The following is a 21,132-nucleotide window of genomic DNA, read 5'->3' as shown; positions in this document are numbered from 1 at the left end:
CACATGTGGCATACACATGAAAGAGCACTCTTCATCAAAGTATAATTTAATTATCTCTGATATGTAACTGTAGATAGCATCCTAATTAAACATCTTTCTGAATCAGCAGCCATCAGAAGATAATGTCCCCCCTAAAAATCCAGAACATCTTCTACCTTAATATATTTAAAACTTACAAAATAGAACTTTTGTTCATAATACTCCAAATATTTAACTCCACAATGCCACTATAAATAACTACTAGATCCAAGGCAATGAAAATAATAAGAATTCAATCTTTTTATTTGAAGATGGTGTTAAGAAAATTTATAGGATAAACAATCTGTAAAAAGTTTAAAGCCAACATAAGGTTAACCGAACAGATATTTTTTAAAAATTAGAGAACACTGACCTCCATGAAATACAGGCTGGCATTACCACATTTTACCTTTTAAACACATTTATATAGTACTTACTATGTGTCTAGATAATGATCTAAGTACTTAACAAATAATAACTAATACTCAAACTTGACATTACCACTATAGAATATAATTTCTTCTCTTCTAAAATGGGATTGTACTGACCTGCCCTCTCAAGGCCACTGCAAGGATTAAGTAGGATAATTTATCATCTGAGAAGAAAAATTTCATTGCATGTAGATACTGAGCAATCGACTAGGCTCATTCACTAGCTATATCCCATATACCCAGTCTCAAAAAACCTTTAATTCAAAATCTTGACTAAGCAAAACTATACTTACTACATATCAATAATGGAACCTAATGTTGCTTGAAAATTGTCAAAAACAAATTGTTAATGAACAAATAATAAAGGACTAGAACAGTGAAGACAGAATAAAATTATTTTCTATACTATTTACACACAAGAGCTTAAAAAGGAGGAGAAAAATTTAGCTATTACATAAACTACTAAAACTAATAAACTGACTAGAAACTGATAGTAATTGCTAATCACTGCTAATTCAAAGTAAGTTTTAAAATAATTACATTTATCGCTAAGTCACTGCTTATTTTTTAAAACATAACAAGCTTAAAAATCAATGGTTTTTTCAAATCTGAAATTTGACTTTGAAATTTTGAAATCTGAAAAATCAAGTGAATAAATTAATTAAATGAAACTGCTTACTGTTTAAGCATTCATACCTATTTACTAGTTGATCAAATAACAAACTCTGGTTCACGCTTTCGAATCTGTTTTTCCTGGAACGACAACTTTTTCTGACTTCCATGTCACCATTTATACAAGAAAGGTCCCCATCTCCCTTCTTTTCCCCTCGAAGGGGATGGCTTCGAAGGGCTACAAGAAGAGAGAGATTTACATTTCAAAGTACAGAGTATAAAAAGAAAAAAAAAATACATCAAAAATTACTTTTAAAAGACTACAAAAAATATAACCTCTTAAATAGTTTTAATCTCCAATAATCTAAACTTTTGATAACTGTTTATAACCCATCATAATAATTTAAATTATTTCATTTGTACTGATTTCTCAATGTTTAACAATTACATAAGTATTCGCTATGACTGAAATCCAGTCATTTCCAATGATATGCTGAACATTCTAGTAAATCACTGTTTTACCCCACTTTAACACTTACTCTAATAACATTAGTAAGAATTTCAATACTAACCATTTCATAACAGAATACTCACATAAGCTACTATGTCCGTTTGGTAATGTAGCACCAGGCTGAGAAGTTAACCTAGAACACAATTATATTTAATATGCAAACACATCAACATTCATTTAAAGAAGCAAGAAACGTAATACTGGTGGAATCATTTTAATCTTTAAAATGTCAGCAATATTACTTTTTAATACTAAAGACAACATCTTTTTTTACTCTAAGATTGGTAATGCACCAATTAATAAAATATACCAGCTAAGCATCATTTCATTACCTCAAGAAAAGCTTTAATAACAGATTAAAAATTGAACTTACTCTGTCTTCAACTCTATAAAGTCCAAAGAAGAAGCTTAAGTTTAACATGTAGTATAAAGTTAACTGATATTATAAGCAGCAATGGTTACAGACATTTATTATTGGTTTTGGTTAACAAAATATAATTCAAACAGTGACAAATTTATTCAAACAATAGACTGTAAGAAGAAAAAAGTCTTTGAACACCAAAACTATTTAATAATTTCTCCAATATATTTAATTCACATTCTAACCCACCAAATGAAAACTTAGCTAATTTCTCAAAACAGTCACTGTACAATTCTCCCTTTTGGGTGGAGGAAAAGAAATGTTAATTCAGCAGGAAGATACTTAAATGATCATCAAAACATCAAGACTTAAAAAATTCACAGTATGCTTTGTGAAAACAAAAACTAAATTGCTACATAATAAAAGAAGTGTCGATGTAAACTAAGATATTTCTAAAATACCCAACAATTAGTATTTTCAAAAATTAAGAAAAATGGAAAGGACATTCAGAAAAAAGTAAATACATGATCTTCTGTATGGTTTGCACAAAATTCTCTTTTAATGGAAGTATACTTGATACACAATATTATATTAGTTTTAGGTGCATAACATAGTGATTGGACAAGTCTATACGTTATGCTGTGCTCATTAGTAGTGTAGCTACCATCTCACCACACAACACCACTGACGCTATTCTCTATGCTGTGCCTTCTATCCTCATGACTTATTCATTCCATAAGTGGACGCCTGTATCTCTCGCTCCTGTTTGTACACATTTTCTTAACAAAAATATTCTGTGTTTGGTTACTCCAGCACTTTTCGTGTTCAATTTTAAATGTTAAATATTAAATGTTAATGATAAATGCCCCTGCCTAATAAAGGTCATGGATCAGATGATTAAAGGATATACACAAAAACTCAAGCTGTTACATGTACACATACTGTCAAAAACAAAAACAAAAACACTCCAGCCCTCCTTTCCCCCAGAAAAAAACAAAACTACCTTGTTCTAATATACTACACCTCTTCAAAGTATTTTATTTTTAGTACCTTTATATACAAAGTACACTATAAAGTAATGAAATTGGTATATTAACAGGTCTTTCCTTAAAAGATTATACATGTCAAATTCTCGGGAACCCACTTAAAACCACACAGAAAAGTCAATTTTACTACATCATAAATCTACTTTGACTTTGAACCTAACATAATACTAACTCAGTATGATGAGTTTACTTACAAGTGAGGGCTCAAAATGAATTTTAGCATATGCAAAAACCAAACGATTGAAATTTTACATATTTAAATTATCCAAAAAAAATAAGATGCTAACCTTGAAATAATTCTACAAAAGAAACCTAAAACTTTCTGAACAGTAACATCACTGGGAGAAAAAAGTACAATAAGCCTTTTTGTCCCTCTGAAGAAGACAATGCTTACTTGGCTTTTACTTCATTGCTAATGAAATCTGTTTTAAAAAGGAAAAATAAAAACTTATTCTTCAATCAATCCAATTATCTTACAATCATAGATTATCATTTTTCCATTACCATTTCTCTTTATAAAAATGAAAAACAAGAAAGAGACAGAATAGTAAATATCTGGATATGAAGAGAACACTAGAATTTTAAGAGTTGGCCTTCCTGTATAATAATACATAAGCCTAAAAAGCCCCATGAATCAAAGTTCCCAAAAGTTAATCGCTTAAAATGTAACTAGGTGAGTTCACTGTTTAAATGAAAGCTCCTGGAGCACCTGGGTGGTTCAGTCGGTTAGGCATCTGACTCTTGATTTTGGCTCAGGTCATGATCTCAGTTCATGGGATCAAGCCACACATCAGACTCTGTGCTGTCAGGAGAGCTCATTTGGTATTCTCTCTCTCCCTCTCTCTCCACCCCTCCTCCTCTCTCTCTTTCTCGCTAAATAAATAAATTAAATAAACAAACACACATTTTTAAATAAATAAAAATTGTTCTGCCAATCAACAGTAATTTCTTTTTTTTTTTTTTTTAAATGTTTATTTTTGAGAGATAGGTAGACAGACAGAGTGTGAGCTGGGGAGAGGCAGACAGAGAGAGGGAAACAGAATCCCAAGCAGGTTCCAGACTCTGAGCTGTCAGCACAGAGCCCGATGCGAGGCTCGAACCCACAAACCGCGAGATCATGACCTGAGCCACAGTTGGACGCTCAACCGACTGAGCCACCCAGGTGCCCCCACAGTAATTTCTTTTAAAAATTTAGTAGTCAAGGGCGCCTTGGTGGCTCAGTCAGTTGAGCGTCCGACTTCGGCTCGGGTCATGATCTTATGGTTCGTGAGTTCGAGCCCCGCATCAGGCTCTGTGCTGACAGCTTGAGCCTGGAGCCTGCTTCAGATTCTGTGTCTCCCTCTCTCTCTGCCCCTGCCCTGCTCACACTTTGTCTCCGTCTCTCAAAAAAGTGAATAAACATTGAAAATATATATATAGTTTTTAATTTAGTAGTCATTACAAAGTCCTTTAGGATTCATTATTTTTCATGGTTAAGACTAATTCTTATATACATTCACTTTTCCCCCAAATGAATTATATTTTTAGCACAGTTTTTTTGAAAGAACTTTAATAATTTTACTTTAGTTACTCATCATAGATTATCAAAATAAAGGAATCAGGATTCTTAGGCTCATGACATAAAAACAAATACAATCCTTCAAATAAATCCTGATTTTCATATTTACACTATCTCAAAATCTAAAGTATTTACAAGGTTTCCTTAAAATTCAGTTCTGTTGAAGCTAATAGGTCAAACAGCATTTTCTATTTGGGTCATCTGAAACACCAAAATAGGGGCGCCTGGGTGCCTCAGTCGGTTAAGCGTTCGACTTCAGCTCAGGTCATGATCTCACCACTCATGAGTTCAAGCCCCACATCAGGCTCTGTGCTGACAGCTTAGAGCCTGGAGCCTGCTGTGGATTCTGTGTCTCCTTCTCTCTCTGCCCCTCTCCCACTCATACTCTGTCTCTTTCTCTCAAAAAAAATAAATAAATAAACATTAAAAAAAATTTTTTTAGGGGCGTCTGTGTGGCTCAGTCGGTTGGGCGTTTGACTTCGGCTCAGGTCATGATCTCACAGTTGGTGGGTTTGAGCCCCGCATCAGGTTCTGTGCGGACAGCTCAGAGCCTGAACCCTGCTTCAGGTTCTGTATCTCCTCCTCTCTCTGCCCCTCCCATGCTCATGCTCTGTCTCACTCTGTCTCTCAATAATAAAATAAATGTAAAAAAAATTTTTTTTCATTTTTTTAAACAAGAAATACCAAAATATTCTAACCCTGTAGCACTTACATTTCTAGATGAAAATTTAACTGAAAAAACCTTTTAAATTGCTATTCTGCCAAAATATAAGTAATAAATTCTGTTGGTACTCATTCTTTCTTAAGTTTTTTATTCAAGATACACTTAGCATTGTTTTAAAAAGGAGTATCATACTGAGGTACCTAAATGGAAGCAAAATTCTCTCCCCAAAACGAGTGAGGACTTTTTTTTTTTTTTTAAACAAAAGACATGATCAAGATCAATTTACATAAAGGCCTTCAGAGTGGCTAAGATGTAGAAAATCTAATGTGCTATATACACAAACTGTTAAAATTATCTTACAGTTAAAGGTCAAACTTGAACACTAAAAGAACATTTTTAAGAAACATTTATCTAGAAAAAGAAGCCTGACTCACTCATTTAATAAATATAGGATACAGATTACAACAGGTAGATCAAGTCTAGAAGTGTAATTAAAGGGCAGTACTCATTTTAGTAACATCATTATAGCGACCTGGATCTGTTTTATCTCACAGATGAATATCAGAAAAGAAAAAAAAAAAATCAAAGGCTCTGATTCAAGATTTTTCTACTTAGCTCCCAGACAACGCAAATAAAAAACTTAAAGTGGTCCATCTTCTGAAATATATTGAAATAGATACAGACTCTTTAGGGACCAGTATATACACTGCCTATGAAAGTCTACAAAACACCAAAGATTTTTTTTCATTAAAGAGTAACAGCATCCAGAATTTACCTACAAATATAAAATCAAATAATTTTTAGGTATTTGAAGGAGGAAAGAAACCAAAGGATTTCCTTTTTACTTTTGTTTGTAGTCCACACATCATCAACACTTCTACATCAAAGACTGGAGAAAAGAGAAGCTAAGAATTAAGAGTTCAATGTTTAAGTCTTTTCTGTGTGTGTACCTATCCTATCTACAACAAATTATTACTATTTACTTTGGTAAGTGTGTAAAAATAAGTTATCCTGATACATAATGAACCAGACACAAAGTAAATTTAAGTTGAAAACGGACAAATGAAAAGATTTCTTTAAAAATTAATTTTGATTTTACTACATTTTGGCATATCAATTCAAATGTAATATTTCATAATTTTAGAAAAGGGAGATTTTACTTTACATTCAAATAAAAATATAATTCTAATCAAATGTCTTTAAACTTTCAGTATAAATATGTATGCATATTTAAGACCTATCAAATTTCTTACCATTTTAGATTTAGAAATAATGGTTTCTATGAAATACTATAGATTTTTATAAAACAAATGTTCTATGTCATATTTAAAGAAAATTAAAACATGAAACAATTATAAAATAAATAATTTATAAGTATTTCGAGACACTAGTGGCTTTATAATTTAAGAAAATTAGCATTGATATGAGCCCTAAATCATATCAAATAATTCATGAAAAACCAACGGGTGAGTTCTCACTTCTCACCTGGCCTGTCCAGTTGATATATTCCATTCCTCTCTCTGACCAGTACTTCGTGATTTTGATTTGTCTTTGCAAACAGAATCAGGTTGTTTCAAAGTGCGTTTGGCTGGAGGAGACACGTGGCTATCACTTAAACTACCATCAACTTCAGCTTTCTGAAAGACAAAGGTAAAAATGTATTTATTATCCCTATTAAAAAATATAGATTTCTTAAATTCTTGATAAAATATTCAACCAATAAATATTTACTAAGTGAATCTCTCTACAGGTATAGCAAATGTAGTATTCTGTAAATACAGAAACAAGGGAGTTAGAAAGATTAAATTTATAACCAGAAAAGTATATAGTTTCTTATTTTTATTTTAAAATAGTTTCCCTAGGGGCGCCTGGGTGGCTCAGTTGGTTGAGCGTCGGACTTCAGCTCAGGTCACGATCTCGCGGTCCATGGGTTCGAGCCTCGTGTCGGGCTCTGGGCTGATGGCTCAGAGCCTGGAGCCTGCTTCCGATTCTGTGTCTCCCTCTCTCTCTGCCCCTCCCCTATTCATGCTCTGTCTCTGTCTCAAAAATAAATAAATGTTAAAAAAAAATTTTTTTTAATAAAATAAAATAGTTTCCCTAGGAATAAACCTAACCAGAAGAGGTGAAAAATCTATACACTGAAAACTACAGAAAGCTTATGAAAGAAACTGAAGAAGACACAAAAAAGTGGAAAAATATTCCAGGCTCCTGGACTGGAAGAACATCGTTAAAATGTTGATACTACCCAGGGGCACCTGGGTGGCTCAGTCCGTTGAGCATCCAACTTCGGCTCAGGTCATGATCTCACAGTTCATGGGTTTGAGCCCCGCATTGGACTCTGTGCTGAGAGCTCAGAGCCTGGAACCTGCTTCAGGTCTTGTGTCTCCCTCTCTCTCTGTCCTTCCCCAACTTGTGCTTTGTCTGCCTTTCAAAGGTGAATGTTTAAAAAATAATAATAGGGGCGCCTGAGTGGCTCAGTCGGTTAAGCGTCCGACTTCAGCTCAGGTCATGATCTCTCAGTTCGTGAGTTCAAGCCCCACGTTGGGCTCTGTGCTGACAGCTCAGAGCCTGGAGCCTGTTTCGGATTCTGTGTCTCCCTCTTTCTCTCTGACCCTCCCCCGTTCATGCTCTGTCTCTCTCTGTCTCAAAAATAAATAAACGTTAAAAATAAATAAATAAATAAATAAATAAATAATAATGTCCATATTACCCAAAGCAATGTACATATTCAATGCAATACCTATCAAAATAACACCAGCATTCTTCACAGAGCTAGAACAACCAACCCTAAAATTTGTATGGAACCAGAAAAGACCCCAGATAACCAAAGCAATCTTGAAAAAGAAAACCGAAGCTGGAGGCATCACACTCCCACACTTCAAGACCTATTATTACAAAGCTGAAATCATCAAGAGAGTATGGTACTGGCACAAAAACACACACTCAGATCAATGGAACCGAATAGAGAACCCCGAAATGGACCCACAAACGTATGGCCAACTAATCTTTGACAAAGCAGGAAAGAATATCCAATGGAATAAAGACAGTTTCTTCAGCAAGTGATGCTGGGAAAACTGGACAGCGACATGCAGAAAAATGAACCTGGACCACTTTCTTACACCATACACAAAAGTAAACTCAAAATGGATGAACGACCTCAATGTAAGACAGGAAGCCATCAAAATCCTCGAGGAGAAAGCAGGCAAAAACCTCTCTGACCTCGGCTGCAGCAACTTCTTACTCAACACGTCTCCAGAGGCAAGGGAAACAAAAGCAAAAATGAACTATTGGGACCTCATCAAAATAAAAAGCCTATGCAGAGCAAGGAAGAACAATCAGCAAAACTAAAAGGCAGCGACAGAATGGGAGAAGATATTTGCAAATGACATATTGGATAAAGGGTTAGTATCCAAAATCTATAAAGAACTTATCAAACTCAACACCCAAAAAAAAACCCAAATAATCCAGTGAAGAAATCGGCAAAAGACATGAATACACACTTCTCCAAAGAAGACATCCAGATGGTCAACTGACACACGAAAACATGCTCAACATCACTCATCATCAGAGAAATACGAATCGAAACCACAATGAGATACCACCTCACACCTGTCAGAATGGCTAACATGAACAACTCAGGCAACAACAGATGTTGGCGAGGATGTGGAGAAAGAGGAACCCTTTTGCATTGCTGGTGGGAATGCAAACTGGTGCAGCCACCCTGGAAAACAGTATGGAGGTTCCTCAGAACATTAAAAATAGAACTACCCTACGACCCAGCAATTGCCCTACTCGGTATTTACCCAAGGGATACAGGTGTGCTGTTTCAAAGGGGCACACACACACCCAATGTTTATAGCAGCACTATTGACAGTAGCCAAAGTATGGAAAGAGCCCAAATGTACATCAACAGATGAATGGATAAAGAAGATGTGGTATATATATATGTGTGTGTGTATATATATATATACACATATATATACGAACATAAGGGAAGGGAAACATAAAAACAGGGAGGGAGACAAAAACATAAAAGACTCTTAAATATGGAGAACAAACAGAGAGTTACTGGAGGGGTTGTGGGAGGGAGGATGGACTAAATGGGTAAGGGGCATTAAGGAATCTACTCCCGAAATCATTGTTGCACCATATGCTTAGATGTAAATTAAACAATAAATTTTAAAAATAAAAATAGTTTCAGGCCTACGAAAAAGATGTATGTATCTTTTTATGACATGATTCCTCATTCTCTCCTAAATACTCCAGTGCATACATGCCAAACCAAGGATATTTTGATACATTAGTCATATAACCCTCCCAATAGGATATCAGCATTGATAAAATGCAGCGCCAATGCACAAACACATTCAAACTTTACTTGATCCAGATTCAGGATCCTATCAGAGAACATATATTGCATTTAGTTATCAGATCTCTTCAGTCCCCTTCAATCTGGAATAGTTCTTTAGGCCTTCCCCCATCTTTCATGCCCTTGACTGTAAAGAGTACAGGCCTTTTGTTCTCTAGGATGACCCTCAATCTGGATGTGATGCTCCAAATAACCACATTCTTGCGAAGAATATGCACAAATGATACTGTGCATGCTTTACTTACCCATCATTATGTGTAACTTTCATCACCTGGGCAATTTGGCATCTGCCAGGTTTCTCCACAATAAAGTCACTATTTTTCCCTTTGTGTTTGATCTAGACTCAAGGTGGAATTATTCTGATAATTCACCAATATCCTGTTCTTCATCAAACCTTCACCCATCCACCAGCCATTAGCATTCATTGACTATTTCTGTTTTGATCTAATACCATTGTGATGGTGATTACCTAATCCCAACATTCCTTCTCCATTTTTTAGTTGGCATTCTACTTTAAAGAGCTTTCCCTCCATCCCTTTGTCAGAATTCCTTTACTTACTACTTTTATCAGTGTAGATTCATGGATTCTTATTTTATACTATATGTTATAATCCATTATTCCATTTTGCTGCTCAAATTATACAACATTTGGCAATCAAGGGCCCTTAGAAACTGGTTCCTGTACCTTTTTGATATGTCCCCATCATTTTGACTACTTCCTTGCTTTCTGACACAAAAGACATCTCTAAATTCATCTTATACTTTCCCTCCCTGATTCTAAAATTAGCCATTTCTCCAAGAGATACCTGATACCTTTTAGTCATGGATAGTATTTAGAAACCAAGATCTGGGCATTAAGTGTGCTCATTGTTACTAGGGTTTCACAGCTACAGAGTCCTCTCAGAAGAGAGCAGGAAATATATGAATATATATACATACATATAAACATATCTATACCTATTTCTTTACCTGTGCATAAATAATAACATATGCATACACACCAAGGCTTCTAATTCTAATTCCACATCTTAAGTTTCTTTCTAGACTTTCCCCTTTTATATTTGTAAGCTCTTCTCGGGGAGAAACCTGGCTTCCGTTTATTTGCTCTTTCAATTAATTTGCTTAACATAATCAATTTCTCAACCAGAGATGTCCACTTATCACATTTCCATTATTCCCTCCCCAGCCACATGTCCTCTGACTACAGGAAGGTCAGTATCCGCACAGCAGCTCTTGTCTTCACCACTCAATTCCCTGGATACTGGGCAAATGGATAAGAGACTGGAGGGAAGATTAACCTTCCCTTTAGAGAAGATTTAATTCATATGTTAATGCTTTATTACTTGACATTATAGATCAGTATTTCAAAGGTATATATGACCATTTTCAATATACTACCATATATACTATTTTATTTTTTTATGCCACAAATTTAAGAAAAAAATATAAGAACTGTTTATTTCATAAATGCACATTTCTAAATCATATTTTCCCAAAGTAAGACAACTACGTTACACAAATAACTAGTCAAAATGTAGCCTAACAAACAAACTTAAGAAATGCAGTGCAGAGCCTGCTTGAGATTCTCTTTTCCTCCCTCACCCTCAAAATAAATAAATAAAAACTTGAATGAAAGAAAGCAAGAAAAAGAAATACTTGTAATAGGGGCACCTGAGTGACTCAGCCAATAGAGCATGTGATTCTTGACCTTAGGGTCATGAGTTCAAGCCCCATGTTGTGCACAGAGCCTACTTTGCTAAAAAATTTTTTTACAAAAAGCCCAGTTTCTAATTTTGTGCTATAATACAATTTGCCATGAGCTAGTTCTAAAGCCACAAGACCAGGGGCACCTGAGCATCCAACTCCTGATTTCAGCTCAGGTCATGATCCCAGAGTCATGGGATTGAGCCCCCATGTCCAGCTCCATGCTGAGTATGGAGTCTGCTTAAGATTCTATCTCTCCCTCTGCCCCTCTCCCCTACTCGTGCTCTCACTCTATAAACAATTAACAATAAATAAACAAACAAGCAAGCCTGCCAGCCAGCCACAAGACCACACTCATACTGAAAGACACAAAGGGAATGGGGCGCCTGGGTGGCTCAGTCAGTTGAGCATCTGACTTCGGCTCAGGTCATGATTCCACTGTTCGTAGGTTCAAGCCCTGCATCTGGCTCTGTGCTGACAGCTCAGAGCCTGGAGTCTCCTTTGGATTCTGTGTCTCCCTCTCTCTCTGCCCTTCCCCACTCACTCTCTCAGAAATAAACAAAAAAAAAAAAAAAAAAAAAAAAAAAAAAGGAGGGGGGAACAACTAGATATTCAGAGTGTCTATAATTAAGGAAAATTAACCTATTTGTTGTGTAACATACAGTACCACTTCAAGTTATCAAGAAAAAGTGTTTAGCTACTTCCAAACTATCATCAGTAGAGGGGGAAAAACTATTTAAAAGCAATTCAATCATGTAATAGTGCTTTATCAATAAACATGCTTACTGTACTTAACAAATGAGTGCTTTTCAAAATTGTACTATTTCACTTCCTCAGGCTCTTGCCTTCTCTAACCCCACCCTTTTCAGAGTACATTAACTAGCCCAAGGTCACATGGCTAACAAATGACAGAAGAAAAAAAAAATTAGGTCCTGCCATTCCTAACATACATCTGTTACTACTATCTCAAACACTCTACCTTAGATATTTATAAAAATACTAAGGTTAAAGTATGTATTAATCGTCATCTAACTCAACTACTCATCCAAGACTTAATTACTGTCTACATTTGTCACTACAAAATGTGCTCCACCCCAGACCTAACCAATCAGAAATCATTTTTCTTTACATGATCCCCAGGTGATTCTTGTGCACATTAGTGTCTGAAAAGCATTATTATATGACATACTTATCAAATAGTCACTGAGAAAGCAATGTCATGTGTTCTAAGCTAAAGCATGTTTGTGAATACAGAAACCGAACAGATACCTGTGAACTACTTCCTCAATTTAGATAGTTCAGGCCTGCATTATTCCTCCTAATCAAATCCCATCACTCACCCTTCAAGACCCATCATTTCCTGGGTGCCTGGCTGGCTTAGTTAGTAAAGCATGCAACCTTGATCTCAGAATTGTGAGTTCAGGCCCCCACAGTAAGCAGAGCTTACTTTAAAAAAAAAAAAAAAAGACCCATCTTTTCTTGAAAATCTTACCTGAAGGATCTGATATAAATTGACCTTTTTCCTCTACTAGCTGCAACTCTATTATATATTTTGGCATTTGATTATATTCAACTTAGTATAATATGTTTACCATCTTTAAAATATCATATTCTAAGTCTTGAGATTCTAGCAAGATTTTAAGTTCTCATGTACAAAAAAAATACTTCATTTCTTTTTAATTGCACACCATACCAGGGTGGGGGCTCAAGATTTCCCAAAGTTCATTCAGTAAATTATTAATAGGAATTATTAGGAAAAAAAAAGGAAGGTTCAGAATCAAGTAAGTTTGGAAATAATTAGGTTCAAGGTCTTCTGCTGTAGGACTTCTACGAGTCTTATTTAATATGTTAATATGCACTGTAAACCTCTAAATATGGAGGACAGTATATAACATTTCACAGACTTATTTGATGGAACTCTTTTTTCATGGAGCATCTACAGATCCTGAAGTTTTACAAACATACTCTGGGAATAAGTACTACACACTTATTGAATTACAGACATTAGTAAAATATCTGAAGTCTAGTCATTTTTTAAATAATTTGGGTACTACATAACTCTTTGAATATCAATTTAAATGAGTCTGTAGGTTTATTTGTTGGTCATTCTCTCATATTGTACTAGCTTTTTTCAGTTCTATTCAGGAAGGTCTCTCAAAGCGTTATCTGCACACTAACTGAATCAGAAATCACCTGATTCCTCATTAAAGAAATATAACCTGCTAAACTAGAATCTCTCGAGTTGGAATATTTTTAATGAGGGCCTCCAAATGATTCTTAGTATCCAAAGTTTGAGGACTTCTCCCATATAAAACAGTTTAAGTACATGAGGCACATCATTCTAACTGCTGCACTATTCTACTGTATTTTTCTTATCTTGGTAGGGTTTTAATTTTGACTTGCCTCTGTGACAGAAACCTCAGAATAAGTAACATTATAAAAAGCTCCTTCCCTCCAAAGAAATCTAGGGATTTAAGCAAAGCAAATAACCAAAATGTAAATACATACAAAATAATTACTTCACCATTTAATTAACTTCAAGCTTTGGGAAAGCTTTTACCTACAAACCTGATGATACTAACAGTTAACCTTTAATAAGATGATCATAATGCTCAACTTCAACTTTTTCATCTTCAAAGCATTTTACTAGTTAATTATAACCTAACCCTTTGAGGGAAGGCGTTGCCAGTTTCAGGACAAAGATACTTAAGAGAGATTATGCAATCTACCCACAGTCATTTAGCAATGTGTGTCGGAGTGATTACAATCCATGAGTAAGAAAGGCATCTCTGACTAAGGGAATAATTTCATTTAACAAACATTTATTGAGGACTCTACTGTGTACGTAAGACTTGGAGGACAATGGTAAAAAAAGATTAAGACCCATTTGAACTCAATACAAAATCTACTGGGTTGACAGTCACAAGGATAATATATGGCATAATATAGTGAGGAACATGATTCAAAGATGAGATAACTTCCAAGTGAAGTATAATAGTAAGTGCCAAATGCTACAAAAAATAAAAGTACAATGAAAAGATAAAGTTATTCCCACCTAAGTGGGAATTCTAACCCCAAGAAGAGTTAAATTTTTCCAGTTAGCAAAAATCATGTTCTCCTGGAGTCTGAGGCTCTTTAGTCGTGCTCATCAGCTACTACAAATACTTGCCACTATTCTACCACAAATCTTATAAAAGTAGGCAAAAGAATTTGAGAATAATAAAGCAGAGAACTTATGCTGCTCTACTTTTTAGGGAAGACTTCCTGCCCAAATCAGAATTTGTCAGAAATCTAGAACCTAGGATTTTAATGTAAAGACAAAAAGAATATATCCAAGTATAGCATTAAAAAAAAAAAAAAAAAAAAAAAATGATGGAGCGCCTGGGTATTCAGTCGGTTAAACATCCAACTTCATTCAGCTCAGGTCATGATCTCACGGTTCATGGGTTCGAGCCCCACATCGGGCTCTGTGCTGATGGCTCAGAGCCTGAGCCTGCTTCAGATTCTGAGTCTTCATCTCTCTCCGTTCCTCCTCTGCTTGCACTCTGTCTTTCTCTCTCTCTCAAAATTAAACATTTAAAAAGAAAATTTAATAAAATAAAAAAAATGAGACAGTCAAGGAAGTAAGTGAATTAGCAGACCATGAGATTAATTCGAGTCTTGATGATGGCCTCGTGTAGAATTGTGAAAGCAGAAAATAAATTGATTCCAGAAAGTAGAGTAACTGAGAAATTAGTGACACCAGTATTCAAATAAACACAATGTAACTGCAGGTTAGTAAAAAGTGGTTATTTTTTTTCAGTGAGTGTGGGGGGGAGCCGGGAGACAGATGTTAAAGGAAGAAGCATAATGCTGAACTCTAATTTCAAAAGTTTAGAATTCTAGCCAGAAATCTAGGGAGAGGTGTATCAGGCTGTGGGAAATGCAGCTCTGAGACAGAGTGAGGTGAGGACTAGAGGATAGATATGAAATGGCAATAAAAGGATCATAGATAATATACAGAATGAAAAACAGAGGGCAGAAGTAAAACTCTTTAAAAAATGCCTATATTCGGGGCACCTGGGTGGCTCAGTCGGTTGAACGTCTGACTTCGGCTCAGGTCATGATCTCACGGTTCGTGGGTTCAAGCCCTGCATCAGGCTCTGTGCTGACCGCTTGCTTAGAGCCTGGAGCCTGCTTCAGATTCTGTGTCTCCTTCTCTCTCTGCCCCTCCCGGTCATGCTTTGTCTCACTCTGTTTCTTAAAAATAAATAAATGTAAACTGTTAAAAAAAAAATGCCTATATTCAAGCAATGAGCAGACAGGATCTTGTACAAACTAGTGAAAAATATAGTCTTTTACTAAAACAGCTTGGGAGTAGGGGGGGGCGGGGGGACAGGGGGTAGGGCAAACTTGGCTGGCTAAGTCAGTTGAGCATCTGACTCCTGATTTCAGCTCAGGTCATGATCCCAGGGTCGTGGGATCAAGCCCCACATCCAGCTCCATTCTGAATGTGATGCCTGCTTGGGACTCTCCCTCTCTCTCTCCCTCTCTCTCTCTCTCTCTGCCCCTCTCCCCTGCTCAGGCTTTCTGTCTCTAAAAAAAATAATAATAATAAAATAGAAATAAAAACACTGGGGAGTGGAAGTTTGTTCCGAAACAACTCAATGAGAGAAGAAAAGCTGATAAAAAATGTGGGTTGGTAATTAGAAGGTCACTATAGGGGTACCTGGGTGGCTCAGTTGGTTAAGTGACTCTTGATTTCAGCTCAAGACATCATGATCTAATGGTCTGTGAGATGGAGCCTCACTTCCAGCTCTGCACTGACAATGCAGAACCTGCTTGGGATTCTCTCTTCCTCTCTGTTACCAAACACACATGTGCTCTCTCTCTCAAAATAAATAAACATGAAAAAAAAAAAGTTACTATAACTTCTAACAGGGCAACTTCTGTGAAATGCAGGGCGGAAATCGCTAAGAACTGGGTACTTGGTGAGAAAGTACAGGGGATAACTATGAGCAACTCTCGTAAGAAGTGCCACTGTGAAGAAAGAAGAGACAATAGTCTAAAGAGGTTACAAAGTCAAAGAAGTCAGGGAAGAATTTTATTTTATTTAAATGCCCCCTTTATTTTTTTTCTCAAGTACATTCTACTCCCAACATGGGGCTTGAACCCATGACCCCAAGATCAAGAGTCACATGTTCTACCAACTAAGCCAGCCGGGTACCCCAAGAATTTTCTTTTGCTTTTCTTTTTTTAAAGTTTATTTATGTATTTTTGAGAGAGAGAGAGAGAGAGAGAGAAAGCATGAGTGAGGCAGGGACAGAGAGAGAGGGAAAGAGAGAATCCCAAGCAGGCTCCACACAGTCAGTGCAGAGCCTGATGTGGGGCTCAAACCCAGAAACCGTATGTTCTGAGATTATGACCTGGGCTGAAGTCAGATGTTTAACCAACTGAGCCTCCTAGGCACCCTAAGAATTTTATTTTTTAAACAGATAAGATGACTTGGGTGGCTCAGTCAGGTAAGCATCTAACTCTTGATCTCAGCTCAGGTCTTGATCTCAAGGTTCTTCAAGCCCCCACTTCCCCCACCCCCGCCACAACCTCCCCGCATTGGACTCCGAGCTGGGCATGAAGCCTACTTTAAAAGAAAGAAAAAAAAAAAGGATAAGATGACCTGGTTTCTTGTAAATAGAAGGACACATAGAAGAGAATAAAATAAAATTTTAAAGAGTAAGATGACTGATGAGAAAAAGATCCTCAAAGAGACAAAACATAAAATAAGAACATTATCGCCCAGGTTAGATCAAAAAGTATATGAGTACAATCAATCTTTTCCAGTTTTCTTTGTAAGACAGTCTTTTTCCCTACCTTTTTAAAAAATAAGTACTCCTGCTTTCATGAGAAAGCTTAGAAGTGCGGTCAATTTCTTTTTCTTTCAGCAGTTACCATGACTGCAGAAAACAAAACTCACACTGCTATTTATTTGCTTAGGGCCAATATTATTCTACAAAGTCCTCAAACTTCAGGCACACAAAAGGTCCTACATTTTCCTCAAACATCCCAAAAGCAATGGCTTACTAGTTTAACATTTCTAAGCAAGAATGAATATGTGAAAGAATAGACAGACAAAATATATAGAAGTGAGCTGAGGAACTGTAAAAAGACAAAAACAATCTATTGTAAGTTTTAATGCATTCTTCTTCCTGGAAGATAATTTTCAATCTGAAAATAATACATACTTTAAACGAGAGACATGGGTACAGAAAAATGCCACAAAATTTAAATACTGGACAGGACCAGTCTTATATTGCAGCACTACCACTGAATTAAAAACTACCATTTACCTCTTAAGATTATTTAGAAGAACCAGTGAGGTAGTAGAAGTAACAAATATTAAACCTACAGCCTGACAGTGGATACAGTCTAAAGTAAGGATACTTGCTTGGCTTTCTAGGATTAATATAATTCCATAAGCTTATTAAATTCCCTAACAAAATTTATTAAGCACCTGTTATTGTGTTAGATACTAAAGATACTTGATGATGAGATAATCTCTGCCCTTCAAGAAAGTTAAAGTAGGGGCACCTAGGTGGCTCAGTAGGTTAAGTGTCTGACTTCGGCTCAGGTCATGATCTCACAGTTTGTGAGTTCAAGCCCCATTTGGGGCTCTGTGCTGACAGCTCAGAGCCTGGAGCGTGCTTCGGATTCTGTGTCTCCCTCTCTTTCTGCCCCTCCCCTGCTCACGCTGTCTCTCTCTGCCTCAAAAATAAGCAAACACACAAAAAATTTAAAAAAATAAAAGAAAGTTAAAGCCTAACTCCTCAAATTACCCAGTGAGAAGTATATAAGAAGAGTGTTGAGAGCATTGGGGAGTGGTGTGCATATTGATTTTAGCCTGTTTAGAGTACAATATGGAAAAACCTATAAAAATTTAAAATACATACACCTTTAACCAAGTAATTCCACTTCATAAAAAAAAAAAAAAGTAATTTTCTGCTACATCTTTTATAATATTAAAAACATAGAGGGACACATGGGTGGCTCAGTCCGTTGAGCCTGAGACCCCAGCTCAGGTCATGATCTCACGGTTTGTGAGTATGATCCCCACATCCAGCTCTCTGCTGTCAGTGCAGAGCCTGCTTTAGACCCTCTGTCTCCCTCTCTCTCTCTCTCTCTGCCACTCTCTCCACTCTCCACTTCTCCACTCTCTCTCTCTCTCAAAAATAAACAAACATTTTAAAAAATTTAAAAAAACAAAAAAAATTGAGATAATTTGTGTACTAATAGGGAACAGCTACAGAAGTGATGGTATAATAACACAACAAAATAGAAAATTATCAAGAGGCACTAATATGCAAGAATATACACAATACATAGTTTACTATCATAAATAGCATATAGATTATAATTCCATATATGTAAAATATACACATATAAGTTACCCATAAATACATATGCAATGGTCTGGAAAGATGTACACAAACTTTAACAGTGGTTATTCCTAGGAAAAACAAACTGTAGGAATTAGGGAACAGGGGAAGGTCTTTTATTTTTTTTCCTGTGTACTTCCATATTGTTTGAAATATTTATTTTATAATTTTTTATTTCATATTTTTTAAAGTTTTTTTTTTTAATTTTTTTTTTAATGTTTATTTTTGAGACAGAGAGAGACGGAGCATGAATGGGGAAGGAGCAGAGAGAGAGGGGGACGCAGAATCGGAAGCAGGCTCCAGGCTCTGAGCCATCAGCCCAGAGCCTGACGCGGGGCTCGAACTCACGAACCGTGAGATCGTGACCTGAGCCGAAGTCGGACGCTCAACCGACTGAGCCACCCAGGCACCCCTTCATATATTTTAATACAAATAAAATATTTTGCCAAAGATCCAAGGTCATGCGTCTTGTGTACCCTTTATGTTCAGTTGTCTATCTGGTACACAGTGTTACCCAATTAAAGATATCAAAGAATTTTTTAAAATTTCCTGGGGTGCCTGCCTGGTTCAGTCAGAAATGCATGCGACTCTTGAGCTCAGGGTCATGAGTTCAAGCCCCAAATTGGATGCATAGATTACAAAAAAAAAAATACCCATTTTCAGTTGAAATGCTGCTTCTGAATAATTAACTGCATGCCCTTAAGCAACTATCACTTCCCCTCAATTCTTCCATCTAATAAATTTGGAGGCTGAATAAGAATAGTAAAAACTAAAAAATTAAAATTAAATTAAAATTCTAAATTTTAGGGGCGCCTGGGTGACTCAGTCGATTTAGCATCCGACTTCGGCTCAGGTCATGAACTCGCAGATTGTGAGTTCAAGCCCCGCATCAGGCTCTGTGCTGACAGCTCAGAGCCTGGAGCCTGCTCTGGATTCTGTGTCTCCCTCTCTCTCTGTCCTCCTCCCCCACTTGCACTCTCTGTGTGTGTGTCTCTCTCTCAAAAATAAATAAAGATTAAAAAAATAAATTAAAAAAATTCTAAATTTTAAAGTATTTTCAAATTTTTAACATAGAATCCACCCACCAGTTCATGAATTTGTGCCGCCATCTGATCTGTGCACACCTGTTGATGAAGCTTCACCTGTTTCTATACATACATTTAAAACTTCTATAAGGTGTCATTCATTAAAAAGGAAGTATAGCTCTGCAATGGGATTTGGTTTTTCAAAAGTAGCTTTCCCTTAACTTGCACAATCATGTACACAACCACAACACTCATCCAAAGTGTGAGTATTCAAGTATGCTCTGGTTAAAGGGTGTTAATAAGTTGTAAAGGAAATGAATTTTTATCAAGCAACTTCAAGGCTTTATCCCAACAAATGGGCCACTTTACACACAGGCAACAAGAGTCAGGTGAAAGAAGCACCAAATAACTAACTCAAGTAACCGTCAGTTTCTTGTTTAGTCAAGTAACTGTCAGTAAATTTCTCCAGCATACCATCAAAAGTGCTTAAAAATAGTTTAATTATCAATTTAGGAATAAAATTTTTCTAGGTGTCAACATCTGAATATTATGAGTTCCATAAGGAATGAAAAGGGAGAGCAGTAATATTTTTTTAAGTTTATTTATTTATTTTGAGAGAGAGAGAGTGAGCACATGTGAGGAAGGGAGGGACAGAGTGAGAGGAAGACAGAGAATCCCAAGCAGGCTCCACACTGTCAGCACAGAGCCCCACATGGGGCTCAAACCCACAAACCGTGAGATCATGACCTAAGCTGAAACCAAGAGTCAGACACAACTAACTGAGCCACCCAGATGCCCCAAGAGATTAGTATTATTGGAAGAAACGATCATTTTAAATTATCATTAGAAATGATAAATTGGGGGGCTCAGAAGAGCATGAACTCATGATCTTGGGGTCATGAGTTGGAGCCCCACATTGGGTGTAGAGATTACTTAAAAATAAATAAACTAATTAAAATAAAATAAAATGACATGATAAACTGGCCTCAAACTAAAAAACATGAAAAACCACAAACTAAAAGAGCGAAGATTGCCAAAAAAGGGTAAAGGAAAAACCCAAGCCTAAAATTAGCAAAATGTATGAACAAAGACCTAAAAACAAAAAACAAAAAAAAACCCTATAAGCTTCAAAAGAGAAAGAATACCTACAAAAGAAAAAGAATCAGACCAACATCAAACTTCAAAAGTAACACTAGATACAAGATGACAATAAAGTCATATTCTTTAAGTATTAGACCTACAATTTTACATCCAGCCAATTTTATTTAAATGAAAGAACATAATGACAACATTTTCAGCCATGTAATGCCTCAGAAAGTTTGTTACAAAAAGTCCCAAACTGAAAATATTCTTGGAGGAAATATTCACAAAAAAGAGAAATAAATAATATGAGACACAAAAAGTAAGATCATCAGGGGCGC

At 36.1% G+C, this 21,132-nt stretch overlaps 1 protein-coding gene across 6 annotated transcripts in view; it reads right to left on the bottom strand.

Moving 5' to 3' along the window:
* The window catches only part of ATAD2B (ATPase family AAA domain containing 2B), a 165,482-nt gene that overhangs the window by 136,353 nt on the left and 7,997 nt on the right, over nucleotides 1-21,132 (bottom strand). For 3 of the 6 annotated variants that reach the window (XM_042982415.1, XM_042982416.1, XM_042982417.1), the window contains exons 2-4: nucleotides 6,687-6,838; nucleotides 1,656-1,705; nucleotides 1,146-1,299 (exon numbers count right to left, since the gene is read on the bottom strand). In XM_042982415.1, the coding sequence (XP_042838349.1) occupies nucleotides 1,146-1,299; nucleotides 1,656-1,705; nucleotides 6,687-6,838 (356 nt within the window). Of the gene's footprint in view, nucleotides 1-1,145; nucleotides 1,300-1,633; nucleotides 1,706-6,686; nucleotides 6,839-21,132 lie in introns of those variants that run through there. The other 3 variants (XM_042982418.1, XM_042982420.1, XM_042982419.1) reach the window with 3 other exon arrangements.

This window comes from Panthera tigris, chromosome A3 (assembly GCF_018350195.1).
Source record: "Panthera tigris isolate Pti1 chromosome A3, P.tigris_Pti1_mat1.1, whole genome shotgun sequence".
Taxonomy (NCBI): Eukaryota; Metazoa; Chordata; class Mammalia; order Carnivora; family Felidae; genus Panthera; species Panthera tigris.
This window is presented reverse-complemented; position numbering and strand designations above follow the sequence as displayed.